The sequence below is a fragment of the Nanorana parkeri genome, unplaced genomic scaffold (assembly GCF_000935625.1).
Source record: "Nanorana parkeri isolate BGI_ZX_2015 unplaced genomic scaffold, ASM93562v1 scaffold817, whole genome shotgun sequence".
Taxonomy (NCBI): Eukaryota; Metazoa; Chordata; class Amphibia; order Anura; family Dicroglossidae; genus Nanorana; species Nanorana parkeri.
The window spans coordinates 670,636-691,193 of NW_017307085.1; the positions used below are offsets into that span (position 1 = coordinate 670,636).

Below are 20,558 nucleotides of genomic sequence, written 5' to 3' on the forward strand. Positions count from 1 at the left end.
CAGGACTGCATGCAAGTCACTGACTGCAGCTGTCAATGAAAAATCAGAACTATGGAGGATGTCCCTTCAAAAACTATTTGACAGAAGTAGCTGCCTTATTTCTATGCCGATGGGCAAGTGTCTTGAGGCCAGGTCAAGCCAGGCATAAGCTGTAGAAGTATATTCTGCACCTGTGTGTGGCTTGTGGGAAAGAAAATGCTATGCAGGTCAGTGGTCTGCCAATGATTGGCTAAGGTCAACACAAATCTAAGCTTGGTGTATTTAACAGTGTGTACCGAGCCAAAGCCTTTCAGACCTTGAAGTTGGAAAGGCATCCTGAACTTGCTGGGGGGTGGGAGGGGGGAGGAAGCTGTGCAAGTCAATGGTCTGCCACAGAATTGGGTACAACCAACACAAATCCAAGCCTGGTCTACTCAACAGTGTGAACTAAGCCAAAGCCTTTCAGGCCTGGCTCTGGAATGGAAGTTGGAAAGGCATCCTCAGCTTGCTGGGGGGAAGCTGTGCAAGTCAATGGTCTGCCACCCAATTGGGTGCAGCCCAGAGTTGGATAAAAACTCTTGATGTCCTCCATTTAGTTCCTGTCCACTCTGCAGTGATGGCTTTGCTGAGGTGGCACACTGGTTTGTCCAAGGTTTCCCTGAGCTGCATGTGAAAAGATTATTAATGGACTACATGAGAATAGAATGCATTTGAATTTCTGAAGCTCGTCCCTTTGGTGTAGCATCATACAAGGCCTCTGAGCAGTATGTTTATGACAGAGTCCGGAGGATCATGGGATATGAAGCCCGCAGCAGATTCCTGTGACCTTGGAAGCTCTTGAACTAATAGTTTTGTAATGGCTGTATAAGATATGACTGTTAATTACCCAATGTGTTACACTAATGTGCTTTAGACTTGCTGCCTGTAACTTCTAATAAAGCCAACTCTATCTTATTAAAAGACTCTTCAGCTTCCATTGACTGTTTTCTGATACAAATCATGAACTCTAATAGGCTTATTAAAATGTAGTGCAAAGAGGAAAGTGCTAAATGCAAAGACAGGTAACCAATAGATGCCATTCAGAATTCCCATTCCTGAGGTCAGACCAGGAAAGATGGAATATGGATAGCTGCTCTGTGTACTCCACTTTGTATCTAGCAAACTGAACCTGTCCCAATGCATTTAAATGCGTCCGAATCCACTGGTCACATGTTGTCGCTAAGAATATTTGTTCGTATTACAGAATACTACTTATACACTGAGTGGCCAGATTATTATGACCACCCCATCAGTACTTCGTTGGGCCACGAGATGACTCCACGAGATGACTTCGTTCGGCCGCCTCGTGACTCCACGAGATGTTGAAAGGTGATGGGAAGAATCTGACACTGCACTGTTGCCCTTCTGTTGTCTTGTACCAGTCTTGCCACTCTCCATTCTGCCCTAACATTGACTAGTCGCTGACGGCCACAATTCGCACGTTCAGACCCAGATTTTCGGCTGACAGTCCAGTCTTTAAACACTTTAACAACAGCTGCTCTTGAACATTTAACGAATTCTGCTGTTTTGCTGATACTCGCTCCATGGCTCCGAGCGCCAACAATCATCCCACGTTCAAAGGCTGTTAAATCGCATTGTTTACCCGTATCTTCAGAAATAAATCACTTCTACTGTCGTTGTAAATAACCTGTTTCCCTATTTATAACGATCTGGCCCTCAGATCGTTATAAATAGGGAAACTAAAACTGATGCTCCAAGACCCGAATGGAGTCCGAATTTCTGAATAGCATTCGAGAGCTCTCGAATGCCATTCGGGTCTAGAAGCCTCAGCTTTAATATGGCTCCCAGACCCGTATTGCTTTCTGGAGCTCCCAAATGGTATTCGGAAATCCGGACTCCCAAATGCCATTCAGGTCTATGAGATCAGCTTTAGTATTAATATCTGTATATGGTTTTCTGTGGTATTCGCAACGAATATTCGTAAACACATCCAAAACTAATGAAAATTCAGATTTTGCCAGAAATCTGAACCAAATTGAATTTTCGGATCTGAATCCTGAAATGACTAAATATCCGAACTGAACCGAATTTTTCCGCAGGGACCTAAAAATTATAATTGAAAAAAAAAAGTCCTGGAGTTCGAGTTTAAATTGATCAAAACTGGAGCAGCTGCCCAAGCCAATCAGCTTCTCTCTTCAGTTTGTTCAGTTAAAGTGACATTAAACCCTCAGATTTTTTAACATAAAACAATACTAAGAGAATCTGATTGGCTACCATGCACAGCTGCTCTAGTTTTGATAAATTCCCCTGGATGTGTTTTGTGTTCCGCGTCTACAGAATTTTATCATTTTCTTAAGTTAGTAGAGCTTTCCTTTAGGATTATGAATGTTTAGTATCTGCAGGGGCTTATTATTTATGTTATCCTGGTGCCTGCATGGCAGCATACCTGTGGTCAAAGCGTGCGCTGCCATGTATAGGCACCAGGGAAGGAAAATGACAGAAGGGTAAGTAGGTCTGAAAATATGTACAACTGTATGGAGACTCTCGCACCTGACCCTGGTTATGTTTGTTGAGTATAATCACAAACATTGGTCGCAGACTGTGCGTCATATCTGAGCTTGCATTATTTAATTAAGTGTTTGCCACTTGGAGGATTTTTGGTATTAGAAAGGAAGTGGTGAGCAGGTCACAGCTGGCCCAGTAAGTAAAAGGAAGTATACTGGGCACGTTATCACGCAAGGTGAAAAACAATATGATATGCAGTTGAGATTACTTTCCCTATTGTGTAAAAAGGATGAATTGATGTGCCACCGAGCCTGCAGGAAGCATTTGGAAGGAATGCTGCTCATGTCTCCCCCTAGGCTGGTTGCTGATTGGACAGCGGGAGGCCATTATGTCACTCACTCTATTCTCTCCTTCTGTCAGCAAGCTTCCCCTGTTAGTCTGCTTAAAATAAAATTGGTTTGCTTAAAATATTCCCCTTGCAATGGAGAAACTGAAAATAAAATAATACCAAACTATTATAAAGACAGATCCATGTCCTTTTACTGTCTGTATATAAAATCCATTCTTTGCATTGCAGTAACATAAGGAAAAATGCGTGTTTTTTTTTTTTAAACATTTTTTATTGTTTTCTCTCGATCATCTTGCTCTTACATAGTATTACAGAGCATATCAATACAGCAGTGTGCGCAATACATATTTCATTCAGGTCTTATTCAGGTGGTTTAAGATGTCAATCATGTCTAATATTTATACAAGTAGTAATATACTTTTAGCTCTATTTTGACAAACTCGGATGTAGGCAAGAACCAAATCAAGGGTAAATGTAAAATCCTCAAACATGGGGATAAGAAGAAATAAACAAAAACAGAAACAAAAACAAAAACATAACTCATAACATGTTAAGATACATTGCCTAATTGTATGACTCCTGTCTTGCCAGTGCTGGCTATTGATCCTGTCGGTAACCCGGTTCGTTGTTCATGGTGTGGGCCCGCACCATCCATCGTATTGGCTTATGTGCCAGCTCCCCTCCCCCACCCGCAAGTCTCCATGTGCAACGTCTTTGCAAAGGGGGTGAAAAATGCGTGTTTTAATGCAGCACTATTAGGCAGCACGGCACGGGTGACCTGAACAGTCATCTGCTCTATAGGAAGAAATCACGTGACACATGGCTCAGCATTGGCCACATGACCTGTTCACACTGCAATGATGGGCTGCAGTGTTGCGTTAACTTTATGGAGATGTTGTTTTCTGACACTTGATGTGATCTGTATACAGAGAGATTCCAGTGCTCACAGCGGTGTATGTATGTGCTGTAAGCCGTCATGAATGTGACAGCTCCCTGTGCATTGGTTGCTAGGTCCTAGCCGTCCTAGCAACCAATTATACTGCCCCGGCCCCATTCATCTGCCAAGGGTAATATTTCTCAGCTAGGAGCTGAATGTAAACAAAGGAGCTGGGTGAATTCCCCCTTGTTTACAGCAGGCAATGGGAGGGTGCCATGTCGAATAGCAGGTACTGTATATAGTATATAGTAGGATTGCCACCTTTTCTTCAAGTGAAACCCAAACACTTTAGCACCGCATGCAGCAATTTTCAGTGGGCTGTGCGGACTCGCAGGTGGGCTATGAGCAAGAAGAGACAGCCAAGGAGACCATCTATAGAGGGCTAAACATCTCAGCAATATATTATATAGCAATACAAAATAATATGAAACTATATACTCTGTTGTTCCGGGTGGCACCCTGATGTCTTCAGGCTCTCCAGGGGACTGTGCGGGCTCTCAGAAGGCTGTGTGGGGTCTCAGGTGGGCTGTGAGGGGTCTTAGATGGGCTATGCAGGCTCTCAGGTAAACCTCTGTGGGCTCTCGGGTGGCTGTGTGGTCTCTCTGGTGGGCTATGCGCACTCTCCAATGGCCTATGCACACTCTCAGGTGGGCTATGCGGACTCTCAGGTGGGCTATGCAGACTCTCAGGTGGGCTATGCGGACTCTCAGACGGGCTTTGCGGACTCTCAGACGGGCTTTGCGGACTCTCAGACGGGCTTTGCAGACTCTCAGGTGGGCTTTGCCCACTCTCAGGTGGGCTATGCAGACTCTCGGGTGGGCTATGCGGACTCTCGGGTGGGCTATGTGGACTCTCGGGTGGGCTATGCGGACTCTCAGGTGGGCTATGGGGACTCTCAGGTTAGCTATGCGGGCTCTCAGGTGGGCTATGCGCACTCTCAGGTGGGCTATGCAGACTCTCAGGAGTGCTGTGCAGTGTCATACCAGGTATCCAGGGGTGGGCAGTGTGGTGTCAGAAAGATGGAGGAGATGTGTGGCTTGGCCTGCTCCTGTTTACAGGCACTCACGGCTTACAAGATGATGCGGCTTCAGGCAGATGAGGCTGCCTTAGGTATCCCGCGCTTACTGGGGACCTCAGCAACCGCATCTGTACAAATATTAGAGTGCCATAGACTACAACTCCTAGCATGTCCTGCAAAACCCAGACATGTGACTCGGCTATGAGGACTACAAGTCTTAGCTCACCTCCCCTCACCCACAGGACTGCTGATAGTTACCGCAGGACTACAACTCCTAGCATGCCTTACCAGCCACAGACATGAATTGCTCCCTGTGGTGGGGCACATATGTTGTTTTAATAAAGTGTTTTGTTTGGACAAGTGACTGTGACATACAGACATATACACTAAGCCAGCGCTGGTGAACCTATGGCACGCGTGCCAGAGCAGGCACGCGGGGCCGTTTCTGCTGGCATGTGAGCCCAGGTCTGCCGTACAGCTTTAGGCACAGAAAAGAGCTTCGGAGACGCTGTCATCTGCTGCCGCGCAAGCGCACTGGGGACGAGACGAGAAGCCGCGCAGCGACGTCAACGACTGACGAGGTATGTGAGGCGCATGCGCTCTAGCATTGGCGCCATTACCTCAGGCATATTAGACGGCTGCGCTCTGGGGCCTCTCAGGGCCCTAGCCAGCAGCAAGCGGCCGTCTAATTAGAAAGCTGGATCTGCCCTTAGGAGCCGCATAGCCCTCCTTAGAGACCACTTAAGAGCATATATGGGCCACCTTGAAGCTGCACAGCCCTCAAGGGCCCATACAGACAACTGCCGGGCCCACATAAGACCATTTGTGGACCACCTTGAAGCTGAACAGCCCCTAAGAGCCCATGCAGACAAATGCCAAGCCCACCTAAGAGCACTTATGGACCACCTGGAAGCTGCACAGTCTTCAAGAGCCCATACAGACAACCGCAGAGCCCACCTTTAAGGACATAATTAGTTCAAACAGTGATATGAAGTGTGTTTTTAAAAGAAAATCATCAGTATTTGGGTTGAGGTGCACGGTTGGCACTTTGAGACACGTAAATTGGTTTAGTGATCCAGTTTGGGCACTCGGGCTCAAAAAGGTTCGCCATCGCTGCTCTAAAGTGATGCAGAAGAGCAGGGCAGCACGGGGTTAATCATTGAGATGATCTCAGAGGTAGGAGGAGAAATGATTGTCTGTCCCTCTGGAATGTGGGACGAGACAGTGCTGGAGGAACGGAGTACGTAGCTTCTCACAGGAGTGTCTTGTGTAGGGGTGATAGCTGGCCTAGCACCCATATACAAGACTCAAAAAACGGACTCAAAAACCGGACTGAAACCCTAGTATATATAGTATTTCGTATATATATATATATAGACCAGATTAGAGTGTATTGTCCAGTTTGTATTGCGGTATGCCATAACACTATCCCCATCCTCATAATCTCAGGCTCATGGGAATACAGAACATCACGGTTACTAAACTCAGGGAAAACCCCTTTGTAGAAAATAAACAACAGATCAATCCTATGTTCTATAACACTACAGGCAGATAAGTGTCCGCACTACAAGAGCCATTTTCCTGTAGCCACGTTCAGCATGCTAAAAGACGCAGGGAAAATGGCCGCCGACCCTGGATGTACATTGTAGAGTGGGCGTGGAGGAACCGGGGGGCAGGGCTAAGCGGGCTGGTGTTCTGACTTCGGTCCGTCTGATGTGATCGGAGCAGATGTGACGGGAGGCAGCAACATGGTCAGGGGCCCAGGGGTCCTCCTACTCCCCCTGCTGGCCGGGCTGGGAGCGGCAGTGTCAGGTCAGTCTGTGTGTTGTCACCTTCTACCCTGAGCTGACTCATAGATATGAGTGCCACTGACATCTACACTGTATCCCCAACACTGACACCCCGCACTGTTCTGCATCCTCCCGTGTCCCCAACACTGACACCCCGCACTGTTCTCTATCTTCGTGTGTCCCCAACACTTTTTTTTGCTGCAAATATGAAACCCTTACAGGTCAGCAGCAGACTGACGGGCTCATTTCTCTATCACTCTGCTTTCTCCCCCTACTGGCATGCTCCTTGCACTGCAGCACACCTGTATGGCCTTTTACTCACCTCACCATTGGTGAGCTTTGTGTGTTTCTTCCAGATCTCTGCAGTAATCCAGTGTGACACTTCCTGTAATATAGACCGGTCAATGCTGCTCTCTCTCCTTGTGCAGGGTGACTGGTCTTGTCTCCGCCCCCTCCTGTAATATAGACCAGTCACTGCTGCTCTCTCCTTGTGCAGGGTGACTGGTCTTGTCTGCGCCCCCTCCTGTAATATAGACCGGTCACTGCTGCTCTCTCTCCTTGTGCAGGGTGACAGGACTTGTCTCCGCCCCCTCCTGTATTTTTCTGTCGTGGGTGGAGCCTGATGGGCCCTTTTCACAGCTCTGCTCTGTGCGCAGGGTATGGACAGCGCAGTGATGATGTCACTGCTACTTCTACAAGGTAACATCTAAGTTCCTGAAGCCGTTTGGTGCACACAGAGCGGATTCATATCTGGGGCGGCACGTTTTTGTGTCTGGCGTTCAGCTTTAAACCTTTTCTTTTCAGCTTTGCTCTCTCATCTTTTATATGTTACAAAAAATGGGTATTATTATACGGTGTGATTGGCCCCAAAAATAAACTGAAATGCATTTTTTTTTACAAAATATTTTGGGTTTGTTAAAAAGTTGAATAAACCAATTACATCACTTCCGGTGTCACTCGTTACAGTCCCCGGCTCTCAGAGCCAGGACAAGAAGCTGGGGAAGCAGATCAAATGAGGTTGTAACATATTAACTCACTTTTCTGAGAATATATACACAGGGCTGGGCAAATCCCAGGAGCCGGGTCGCCAATGCTCCTTGAAAATGACAGCCGGCGCCCAACTTTTGAGATTTTCTCTATTTGTTGTCAATGGAGCTGGCTCCTAAAAAGACTCCTGGATGGGACAGACCGGCTACTGAATTCTATTTTATCGTGTCCACCCCTGTATATGCATTAACCCAGGACTGGCCGAATCCCAGGAGCCAGGTCGCCAATGCTCTTTAAAAGAATGACTGCTGGCGCCTAAGTTTTGGGGTTTTCTCTAATTGTTGTCAGTAGAGCTGGCTCCTAAAAAAAATCCTTCTGGCACTTCGATTGTACAGATCGGCCCGTAATTCCAAATTCATTTGTAAGACTGTATACACAGGGCTGGGCAAATCCCAGGTCGCCAATGCTCTTTAAAAATTGAAGCTGGCACCCAACAATTGAGGTTTTCTCTAGTTGTTTTCAATGGAGCTGGTTCCTAAAAAAAAATCTGCTGGCTCCTGGATTGGACAGACAGGCTCCTGAACCCCATATAAATATGTCCACCCCTATATATACATTAGAGCTGCAGCTAACGATTATTTTCAAAATCGATTAGTTAGCCGATTATTACGTTCGATTAATCGGATAAAAAATAAAATACATTTTTAAAAATGGCTCCAGTGATGGACTACTAGTTTGTATTGAGATTGTAGTCCATCACAGGAGCAAGCTTGGAGCGGTGGAAGTAAAAAAAACAAAAGTGGTGTGCAATAAAGTGAAATGGAAAGTGTAAAATTATACAGCACAATGCAGAATGGCAACGGCTATAGAGGACTACAAATCCCAGCAATAGTACGTTGTAGCTGGCAGTATTCTGCATTGCGCTGTATAATGTACTATTGCTGGGTTTTGTAGTCCTCTATAGCCGGTGCCATTCTGCATACAGTCTTACAGCAACTTGCTTTGAGATCGGGCCTGTCTATCGGCAGCAGTTATCCCCCCACACCTGCTCCTCCTTACTTCTTCTCCCCGCGTCCCTGTGTCGATCGTGGATGTGGGCGGGCGGTGAGCATGAGGCGGGGAGGAGGTTTGGATGCGGGCGGGTCTGGCAGCGGCGCGCAGCGTGTTTGGAGCCGTGAACAGGGCCAACTAATCGGAAGCCGATTAATCGATGATTGAAAATGTTGACAACTTTTCCAATAATCTATTTAGTCGATTAGTTGTTGCAGCCCTAATATACATTAACCCAGGAATGGACAAATCCTAGGAGCCAGGTGGCCAAAATTACAGCTGGCTCCTAACCTTTGAGGTTTTCCCTAGTTCTTGTCAATGGAGCTGGCTCCTCACAAATCCTTCTGGCTCCTGAATTCCATATTGATGAGTCCCCCCCTGTACATACATTCACCAGGGCTGGTCAAATCCCAGGAGCCAGGTCGCCAATGCTCTTTAAAAAGCTGGCGCCTAAGTTTTGAGGTTTTCCTTAGTTCTTGTCAATGGATATGGCTCCTCACAAATCCTTCTGGCTCCTGGATTGGACAGATTGGCTATTAGATTTGTCCGCCCCTGCATTAAGCTGATCTCCTCTACATTTATTTCTACGATGTAGTTACTGAACATTTATCTTCCTCTGCTCATATGTCTGGAGGTGTGGTCGCTCCTCAGTGCACGGTACGTGATTGAGGAGTTATCATATACCAGCTCAGTGCAGTAAAGCGTATCCATGGCGATAATGTATATCTCAAATTTTCAGCTGCTGAATCTTAGGTGCCCGATCGCCTCTTCTTCCACTGCAGTGATGGTATGTCCCTCGGCATCCTCACGTTCAATAAAAAAAAACGTGCATCAAAATGTACACGAGCAAAACACATCAATCTCTACTATGTAACTACGTAGATGGAGAAACGTGCACACCCGGCTTAGGGATCCTCGAGTCATCACGTCCAATACACCATGAGGGGAATTTATTAGAGCTGCAACAGTTAATCGATTAAGTCGATTAAAATCGACGATTGAAAACGTTGGCAACGTTTTCGATCGTCGATTCGTCGGCTATCGATTGCTTAGCCTGTTCGGGGCTCCGCACGCGGCCTGAGTCGCACGTCACGCGTCACACGCTGCTCCCGACGTGTCCACCGCACAGGCCGCCGCATAAGCCACGCCCACCGAACAGGCCGAAGCCGCGCACGCTGCTCGTCTCCTAGCCGTGAGCTCTCTCACCCGCCGCGAGCTGCCTCACCCGCCGCATAAGTCATGCCGGCCGCTGGTCTCCTCCTAGCCGTGAGCTCCCTCAGTCGCCGCAAAAGCCATGTCCCCCGCTGGTCTCCTCCTCGCCGTGAGCTCCCTCACCCGCCGCTGGCCTGCAGACAATTGAGGGCCCACCTTCTAAAAGTAAGTCAGGAGTGGACTACACTAGAAATGCAACTGTAGTGATCTGGATGTAATGACATCAGCTTATTTTAATAGTGAGCACTTTTCAATTTAGTCAGAATCTCTCAAGGAAACCTCTTATTATTGAAAAGAGCCCTCCCCCTCCCCCTCCCTTTTCAATAATAAGAGGTTTCCTTGAGAGATTCTGACTAAATTGAAAAGTGCTCACTATTAAAATTTGCCTGCCCTCAATACAAACTAGTGCAACTTGAATGATGTTCCATTTTGCTCATGTGGTTAGCACTTTCCTCCCTGGTCACATAGAAAAGGACTAGCACCTGTTCACTAGAGCTGCAGCAATTATTCAATTAAAATCGACGATGGAAAACGTTGTCAACGTTTTCCATCGTCGATTTGTCGGCTAAAATTCAAATTTCCCGCTCGCGCCACGCCCACGTCGATTAAGCTGTTTGCGCCACGCCCATTGCGGGCAATGGAAGAACGCTCGTTTAAAAGTGCAAAAACACACACGAAAAGGTGCAACATGCTTCTGACGCGCGTTTTTGCCATTTCCATTGAAGTCTATGGGGCAAAAACGTGCTTTAAAGGAAAACTATGTGGTCAGGGCTTTTCCCCATAGTTCTCCCCAGGGTCACGGGAGGACACAAACTAGCGTCCTCCCGTGACCCAAAGCTCAGTATATAGCGAGCTACAGCTTGCGGTATACTGAGACGCCGGAACAGATCCCGACATTACTGTCTGGATCCACCCAGCTGCGTGATTGACAGCTGGCTCTGCTTATCTAGGGGCAGAGCCAGCTATACCCGCCAGTCAGCTCTGGAGGATCGGGGAGGGGGGAATCCCTGCAGGGAGCCGTGAGTGACAGTAACGGCTCTCTGCAGTTACAGGATCGAGAAGTGAGCGAGCGACATTATGTGTTCGTTCACTTCCCGATCTATTGAGCCGACGTGTGACAGTTTCATTGTCACACGTCGGCTCGAACTATGAGGCTGAGTGATTTTCACTCACCTCATAGTTCTCCTTTAACTGCCCAAAGAAGCTCATGTACCTTTTCGGGCGGTTGGCTTTTTCCTGCTGGCGTTTTTCTGCTCCGGTGTGAATCAGGACCATTGAGAATCACGGGATTTCTTGTGTTGGGCATTTAAAAGCTCTTTTCCGACTGCTCAAAATCTCCTAGGTGTGACCCAGGCCTAAGTGCTTGGGCTAAAATGTAAGCAATGCTTTGCCGGGCGATGTATCATTCTTTGATCCGGGTTCATTATGAAAACAATGTTGAGTGTTGAATACTACTTTAGGATTGTTCCGTTGCTGTCACAGTGCCACGGATTGATCTAACATTGCACAATTTTCCTTCTTTGCTAATGGAATTCCCCTGATGGCAGTTTCACTTTCCTCCTGGCTGTTTGCTGTTCTCTGGTATATACAAAGGACATCTTTATGGCACGTCTGACCAAGCGTGACTTACTAAATCATCATCTATCTTTTTATCGGAGGAATTTCCTACATATAACCACAACATTCTTCATTAGCTGTTCAGGGAAAAATGATCCAAAACTTACTAAAGTTACAATAATTTCTATGCAGAGCTCAGCATGAAACTTTAGATTTCCTCTATTATATACTTATTATAAGGCCTCATTCACACTGATAAGAGCCAGCGCGTACAGCTGCCGTATCGGGCAGCTCCCGGGAAGGACAGGTGTTGCGTGTGATTAGTACGCAGCCCCCGTCCTTCTCTATGGGAGTACGCGGCCGTACGCCACCTTACGCTCACTTGCCCTGCACGTCCGTACGGGTGTCCGTACCCGTACGCTGACTGGATGGATCCTGTCTGGGTCCTAGCCGGGACACCCGCACCCGTACGGACCTGCACTTGGGGTGAGCGTAGGGCAGCATACGGCCACGTACTCCCATAGAGAAGGACAGGGGCTGCGTACTAATCACACGCAGCACCTGTCCTTCCCGGGAGCTGCCCAATGCGGCTCTGTAGGATTTGTCTATAGCTGATGGTACATTGCTGTGTATAATATACAGCACAATGTACCATCAGCTATAGACAAATCCCACTATCCCAGCATTACATTATAGAGCACCATGTGGGGGTGGGGTGGGGGAGTGCAGGCTTACATGAGCAGTCTTCCAGCAACTTGCTTCTGAGATCGGCAGCGGGCAGCCGTCTAGAATGCCTGATTAGAGGCCCGGATTACCTCTTATGCGATCCGGGCCTCTAATCAGGCATTGTAGAGGGCCGCCCGCTGGGGGCCTGCCGAGGACCCCCTTGATGAGCGAGCGGCCAGCGATTACAGAGACGCATCTTATGCGGGCGGGCAGACCGGGCGCAGGTGTCAGAGAGGCAGCAGCGAGGGGACGGTCAGTGATGGGCCCCCTGATGGCCGAGGGCCCTCGGTCTGCATCTGCCCATCACTTCCAACAACTTCCTGGATTCCCAGTGTGCTTTGCGTCTCTTTGCTGCTTGATGTTATGCAATCTCCATTTCTCATGACCACTCATCCCATCATGCATTGCTTCCAGCAAGCAATTATTATGTTACAATGTTCAGACGTTGAGTTGTAGCTCAGGCAGGCTCTGTGAGAGAGGGGGTTACAAGGAAGTACATATTCACAGGGTGTGTCAGTGCATTCAGGAAGTACATCGTGTGGGCATCTTTAATAAGTAAGTTTACAAACTTCTAGATGGATCTGGTTATTAGGAGCGGGAGATCAAATTCAATATAGAAATACAGATTTATTGGTAGATTTTGACCCGAGATACCCTTTAAAATGATTCCTGATGATTCTGCCATGAAGGTTCCTGTTAAAGAGGAACTTCACCCTGATCTTAAAAACGACAACAAAGACACCTTTAGAAATGTATAGTAATGGAAATCTACAAACTGATTTTTTTTTTATTAAAGGAGAACTATGAGGTGAGTGAAAATCACTCATTCTCATAGTTCAGGAAGTGAGGGGAAATCACCAACACAAAATTAAAAACATTTATACTTTTTTATAGTGGAATACTTTTGGTTGGACTTTCAATTAGAGGGAATTAAAACTAGGGATGCGGTTCACTGCTACAGAGGGTTCATTACTGGGAAATAGCCGCCAAACGTTGGACCAGAATGCCTTTGCTGCCAGAAATAATGCGTATGAAATAAATATGATGCCGTGCATAGCCATAACCTTTGCCCCTGGTCAGCTGAGTCACCGTGGCCAGTCATATGAAAGAATAGATAATCCAGACTCCTTACTATAAAAGGGGTGGGTTCACAGCAGCCATAATATGAGTGTGTTTTGGAGCTATTAAAGGAGAACTATGAGGTAAGTGATTTTCACATAGTGACAATGAAACTGTCACACGTCGGCTCAATAGATTGGGAGGTGAGAGAACACAATCCAGGTGTCACTCACACACCTGGATGGATCTCAACAGCATTGTCGGGATCCGTCCCGGCCTCGGCGGTCTCAATATATAGCAAGCTGTAGTTTTGGGTCACGGGAGGAGGTTAGTATATGTCCTCCTGTGACCCTTAAGAGAACTATGGGGAAAAACACTTACCTCATAGTTCTCTTTTAAGCATGTGATTGCTATACAAAAACTGAACACTAAAGTGAACCAAAAAAGTTAAACACACACAATAAGGGTGCACATGGGTGTGTCAATTTGTTCTCCTGAAGAGAAAGGGCCCTTTCCCTGACCCCCTGGGGTGCAAGGCTCCTGACAGGGGCAGAACACTTTGGTCTACCTATCAGAATCCACATGGACCCCTCTCCCTCATGGTCAGCTGAAGCCAAACATCGAGTTCTAGGTTGGAAGCACAACACTTGGCAACACACTAAGGCCTCGTTCATACTGGACACAGTGAGTTGCAGCATTTTGTTCGGACCGGACCTCAGGCATAATGTGCCTTGCGTTCCCGTGCGGCCGATCGCATTAAGGCCACAGGGTGTGGCTACGGTACCATTCACTTCAATGGACCGCCACACCACCTCCTGCCCTACAACATAGTGAGCCGGCTGCAATGTGATGCAGTGCGTTCTGGCCAGAATTGGCACGCTTACATTAACTGCATCGCAGCGGACCAGGCTGCTGTGAATGGATCGTAAAAGGGGTACTGTTGTCACCATCAAGAAACATGCCCAGAGAAATGCCCGTTAACCATCACAGGACTGCATGTAGACAGGAAGTAGCTGTGAAAGGCTGGAGGAAATGAGCAGCCCTGAGATGCAGCATAGGATGGAAAACAATTATTTTATGTAAAATGAAAATGGCAGTTGTTTGTGGTAATCCGTGCTTTAGCAATTTAAATGTTCCCACTATTCTGTTGCTTCTCCAAATTTGTTTGTGGTCTCCTGCAGCGGCGTGCTTCTCCTCTCTGTGTCTTTTGTGGAGGTCTTCTCCTTCAATGGAAGATGTCTCTCATCATTTCAGATCTGGAACCACCAAGTAACATTCGGATCATTAATCAGCAAGGGAACCTTTCAGCAACCTGGGAATGGATACATATGGGCTATGACAACGTGGACGTGAACTTTACTGTGTTCTATCAAGAGTATGTTCAGCATCATTTTTACACTAGTCTTTAGGCTTAAAGATTTAAAGAGGACGCTTTTCATAATAATAATTGAAGTGAGCTTATTAGCCATATTTAAAAAATAGAATCGTGTCAGTTAAAGTTGGTCTGCCTGTTATGTCACTTTCTAGCGAGTTCTCCCATTCTAGTTACATTGATGGTCAGTACAGTGTCCCCTTGCATTAATGATCAGTACAGGTCCCCCTTACATTAATGATCAGTACAGTGCCCCCTTACATTAATGATCAGTACAGTGCTCCCTTACATTAATGGTCAGTACAGTGCCCCCTTACATTGGTGATCTGTACAGTGCCCCCTTACATTGGTGATCTGTACAGTTCCCCCTTACATTGGTGATCTGTACAGTGCCCCCTTACATTAATGATCAGTACAGTGCCCCCTTACATTGGTGATCTGTACAGTGCCCCCTTACATTGGTGATCTGTACAGTGCCCCCTTACATTAATAGTCAGTACAGTGTCCCCTTACATTGGTGATCAGTACAGTGCCCCCTTACATTGGTGATCTGTACAGTGCCCCCTTACATTAATGGTCAGTACAGTGCCCCCTTACATTGGGGGTCAGTACAGTGCCCCCTTACATTGGTGATCTGTACAGTGCCCCCTTACATTAGTTGTCAGTACAGTGCCCCCTTACATTAATGGTCAGTACAGTGCTACCTCCTCTTTCCCCCTCCTCTTTTAGATTGTAAGCCCTCAGGGTTAGGGCCCTCCTTACCATCTTGTCTTGAATTGTATTGTAACTGTAATGTCTTCCTTATATTGTAAAGCGCTGCGCAAACTGTTGGCGCTATATAAATCCTGTATAATAATAATAATCAGTACAGTGCCCCCTTACATTGGTGGTCAGTACAGTGCCCCCTTACATTATTGATCACTACAGTGCTACCTTACATTGGGGGTCAGTACAGTGCCCCCTTACATTGCGGGTCAGTACAGTGTCCCCTTACATTGGTGATCTGTACAGTGTCCCTTTACATTGGGGGTCAGTACAGTGTCCCTTTACATTGGGGGTCAGTACACTGTCCCCTTACATTGGTGGTCAGTACAGTGCTACCTTACATTGGTGATCTGTACAGTGTCCCTTTACATTGGGGGTCAGTACAGTGTCCCCTTACATTGGGGGTCAGTACAGTGCCCCCTTACATTGGGTGGCCTTATTGGCCAGATGTACATCCATCCAGAACCACTGGTGTATACTGCAGATGTAGCCTAATGTCATAGAGCCATTTATTCCAAACTCTGCATACAGCTGTTTCAGGCTTTTTGGTCCTCAGTAGTACAATATATGTAAACCATGGCTTCTATGGAGTAGGGTTCTGGACTCAATGGGACAGTATAACCATACATGTTATGGTGAGAGGGTAGTAAAGGAATCAAAAAGCCCACCATGTTAAGTTAGACAGTTCTAATTAACCCATTGATTAATCACATTTCATATTGGCTTCAAGGTTGGGGATGGCAGCCAGTGAAATCCCTGGATGCTTTCACATTGATCAATATGTGTGCCATATACCTTCTGAATTACCGGACTTCAGTAAGAACTACACACTGCATGTGAGAGCTGAAACACCTCAAGGAGTCAAGCAGTCTGATTCCGTAAGCTTTCAGCCAAACCTTATCGGTAAGCAACCTCACCATAGACGGCTAAATTCCTTCTTAAGAACAGCGTTGGCTTTCCATTTTCCCTTTTTCAATAAAAACCTGTTTTGGGACCCGGTGATGTCAGCACTGGGTCTGCGAGCTGCTCTTTGGTGAAAGGGTCCATAGGCTCCTGTAAATGTCACAGCATTCTGCCTCAGATCGTTTTCAAGAGATTTATATCAAAGAACACATCCCTGGGACCTCTTTAGATGTGCCTGCTACTCCCTACCGGCCACTAAGTGCTGCAGACATTTGCTTTGCAATCTGCTGATTGGTTGCAGGTACTTCTAAAGCAGGGGTGCCATTTGGTCGATCGCGATCTATCAGTCGATCGCAAAGCACTGGTAGATTGCGATCGGCTCACTGACCTGTGTCCTGTCCTCCCGCGGTGCTCGTGTGGCTGAATGCGTCAGAGGCCGCAGACGAGAAGGGGCGGGACACCTCTTCCCCGTGTGCAACGTCGGCCACACGACCACCGCGGGAGGACAGGACGCCGGCGTACAAGAGGAGACCTGGCAGGTAAGAAAAGGACAGGAGAGAGAAGAGACAGCAGAGAGAGAGAAGAGACAGCTAAGTGAGAGAAGAGAGACAGCAGATAGAAACGGGAGAGCGCGAGGAGAGAGAGAAGAGACAGCCAAGAGAGAGGGCCGGTTCATACCACAAAGTCTGCGTTCCCGAGTGTTCGGCCTCTAGAATGCACTGGAACGCAAGCCGGCCGCTCCCTGCATCAGGGGGGTGGGGGGAGCGGTGCATTGAAGTCAATGGCAGCATTTTTGCAGATGGCACTGGACTGGAACGCAGGCACTAATGTGCCTGCTTTCCGGGTGTGGGCGAGCGCACGGGGGGCATGGCTGCGGTGCCATTGACTTCAATGCACCGCCCCTCAATGCAGGTGTTTCTTCGTTGGTAGATCTCATGGAGCTCATCATTTTGAAAAGTAGATCTCCGGACGAAAAAATGTGGGCGCCCCTCGTCCAAAGGGAAGCCGGGGATGTGTTCTTTCATAGAAAGCTCAGGAACAAAATAATTGATGGCACAGAAAACTAATAGCTGAGAGGGGGAGTCAATGAAAGCTCTGTCTAGGTGAAGAAGTGACTGATGAATGATGGAGGTTGTTCAGAGAGGAAATGAACGTGGGCTCAAGATAACTGCTGCAGCTTTGAAGGGTTATATTGTGGAGATGCAAGCTTAGAGGGAAGTGAGAGTGTTTAGGTTCAAGACACTTGCTGCAGGTAAAAGGTAAGGCCGGAGTTCAGCTTTAATCCATTTTCAGTCTTATTTTTCTAGTTTTATATAGTAAATAAGTCGCTGAAATGAAAAGTGGATCGATCATTGTGTTCAGGAAGCGCCCCGTGATTGGGCGGCTGAGTGACAGATTGACACAAGGACTTCACATGGCCCAGCCTAGCTCCATATTGGATGTGTTTACTTAGTGTGTGGAGCTCAGTTTTTAGCTCTACACGTAACGTTTGTCGTTGATGCTATGTCTCTCATTATCGTCCATAGTTATTTTGGTGATTCTCTGAGTCTGTACTAGAGTTCTGTGGTCAGTATAGGTGAATAATTTGTGATTGTTCTCCTTCCAAATACATGCTGCAAGGATACATTCATTTATAATTGGCGTTTCATTTTAGTGCCGTGGTGCTCATTGTAATCTGCAATCTTTTATGTTTATTTTGTCAGTTTTACCAGAACAGCTTCCATCCCCTGCTGTTCATTTGGTGCTTGATGATGGGCTCGTTAGAGCTAATATTTCCACTGCAGTACCTTCTGCATATGCAAAATATATTGTAGTTCTGCAAAACATGAACACCAGTGCAGAGGTAAGTGTTTAAAGGGGTCCACAATTGAGTCCCATCATTGGTATCAGTGGCAGGAATAGTGCTCCTTCATTGGTATCAGTTGGAGGAATAGTGCCCCATCGTTGGTATCAGTGGAAGGAATAGTGCTCCTTCATTGGCATCAATGGAAGCAATAGTGCCCCACCGTTGGTATCAGTGGGAGGAATAGTGCCCCATCATTGGCATTAGTAGAAGGAATAGTGCCCCATCGTTGGTATCAGTGGGAGGGATAGTGCTCCTTCATTAGTATCAGTGGGAGGAATAGTGCTCCTTCATTGGTATCAGTGGGAGGAATAGTGCTCCTTCATTGGTATCAGTGGGAGGAGTCGTGTTCTATAATTGGTATCAGTGGGAGGAGTCGTGCTATCATTGGTATCAGTTGGAGGAGTTGTGTGCTATCATTGGTATCAGTAGAAGGAATAGTGCCCCTTCATTGGTATCAATGGAAGCAATAGTGCCCCACCGTTGGTATCAGTGGGAGGGATAGTGCTCCTTCATTAGTATCAGTGGGAGGAATAGTGCCCCATCATTGGCATTAATAGAAGGAATAGTGCCCCGTCGTTGGTATAAGTGGAAGGGATAGTGCTCCTTCATTGGTATCAGTGGGAGGGATAGTGCTCCTTCATTGGTATCAGTGGGAGGGATAGTGCTCCTTCATTGGTATCAGTGGGAGGAATAGTGCTCCTTCATTGATATCAGTGGGAGGAATAGTGCTCCTTCATTGGTATCAGTGGGAGGAATAAGTGGCAGGAATAGTGCTCCTTCATTGGTATCAGTTGGAGGAATAGTGCCCCATCGTTGGTATCAGTGGAAGGAATAGTGCTCCTTCATTGGCATCAATGGAAGCAATAGTGCCCCACCGTTGGTATCAGTGGGAGGAATAGTGCCCCATCATTGGCATTAGTAGAAGGAATAGTGCCCCATCGTTGGTATCAGTGGGAGGGATAGTGCTCCTTCATTAGTATCAGTGGGAGGAATAGTGCTCCTTCATTGGTATCAGTGGGAGGAATAGTGCTCCTTAATTGGTGTCAGTGGGAGGAGTCGTGTTCTATCATTGGTATCAGTGGGAGGAGTCGTGCTATCATTGGTATCAGTTGGAGGAGTTGTGTGCTATCATTGGTATCAGTAGAAGGAATAGTGCCCCTTCATTGGTATCAATGGGAGCACTAGGGCCCCACCGTTGGTATCAGTGGGAGGGATAGTGCTCCTTCATTAGTATCAGTGGGAGGAATAGTGCCCCATCATTGGCATTAATAGAAGGAATAGTGCCCCGTCGTTGGTATAAGTGGAAGGGATAGTGCTCCTTCATTGGTATCAGTGGGAGGGATAGTGCTCCTTCATTGGTATCAGTGGGAGGGATAGTGCTCCTTCATTGGTATCAGTGGGAGGAATAGTGCTCCTTCATTGATATCAGTGGGAGGAATAGTGCTCCTTCATTGGTATCAGTGGGAGGAGTCGTGTTCTATAATTGGTATCAGTGGGAGGAGTCGTGCTATCATTGGTATCAGTGGAAGGAATAGTGTGCTATCATTGGTATCAGTGGAAGGAATAGTGTCCCGTCATTGGTACTGTATCTGGGAGGAATAGTGTACCGTCGTTGGTATCTGGGAGGAATAGTGGATGTGGATCAAAAACATTTAGGAACCATGTAGGCTCACTTTATGAAGGCCATTGTCATGTCATTCTTCCTTGATGCAGAAGAAACTTTGTCCAGAGAAAAGGATGACATACAATGTTTCTGGTCAATATACGGATCTGACTTTGCATCCAACCACTACAGCAGCCAGCATTAGTCATAGTGGCTCAAGTTTGTATGATGGGGGACCAACACATAAACTGGTTGCTGATCCCCAGAACCTTCTTTGTTTTTTAGAATCAATTCAGACCAATACTGACATCCTTTGAGATACTGTATAAAGACCTTCATGTTGATGTGATCTATTGCTTGAGGGCTCAGATCTATGATGTACAAATAAGAAAGCACAGTCCCTTCAGTGCCGCAAGCTGCTTTAAAACTTCAAAAGGTATGTATATGAGATGGGAAACGCAAACTGAAAACAATGAAAGTGGAACTCCTGTCAGACTTTTTTTCCTAGTAAAGATTTGAGCTTAGATTGTACTGAGCTGTTTTTTGCAAACGTTGCTCTCGCTGCTCAACTTGAAAAAGGTTGGTACTCCTGGTAGGTCATTCAAAGCTCGGACTTTAGTTATGGGTGGACACTGTTGGGTTTAAATGAAGATCGGTGAGTGGTAACAGCCAGTCAGCATTCTTCAGAATTGGATTTGGATATACTCCACATTCTTCAGTGTCATGCTTATGACTTTCTGGCCTATAGAGAGATGTAAGATGTACTGACATGTAGGAGACATGAGACTCGCTTACCTGACCCAGGTCCAGTCCAGACAACCTCTCTAAGAGTGGTCGGCAACCAGGGTACAGCTGCAATATGACGGTATTTGGAACAGCGAGAAACATCCAAGGGGAGTT

General features: G+C 46.8%; 1 protein-coding gene across 1 annotated transcript in view; it reads left to right on the forward strand.

Moving 5' to 3' along the window:
- The first annotated feature begins 4,312 nt into the window (after positions 1-4,312).
- The window catches only part of LOC108794147 (interferon alpha/beta receptor 1-like), a 33,036-nt gene continuing 16,790 nt past the window's right edge, over positions 4,313-20,558 (forward strand). Inside the window, exons 1-4 of the mRNA XM_018565139.1 lie at positions 4,313-4,333; positions 4,460-4,543; positions 6,336-6,426; positions 6,517-6,600. Coding sequence (XP_018420641.1) covers positions 4,313-4,333; positions 4,460-4,543; positions 6,336-6,426; positions 6,517-6,600 — 280 coding nt within the window. The remainder of the gene's footprint in view (positions 4,334-4,459; positions 4,544-6,335; positions 6,427-6,516; positions 6,601-20,558) is intronic.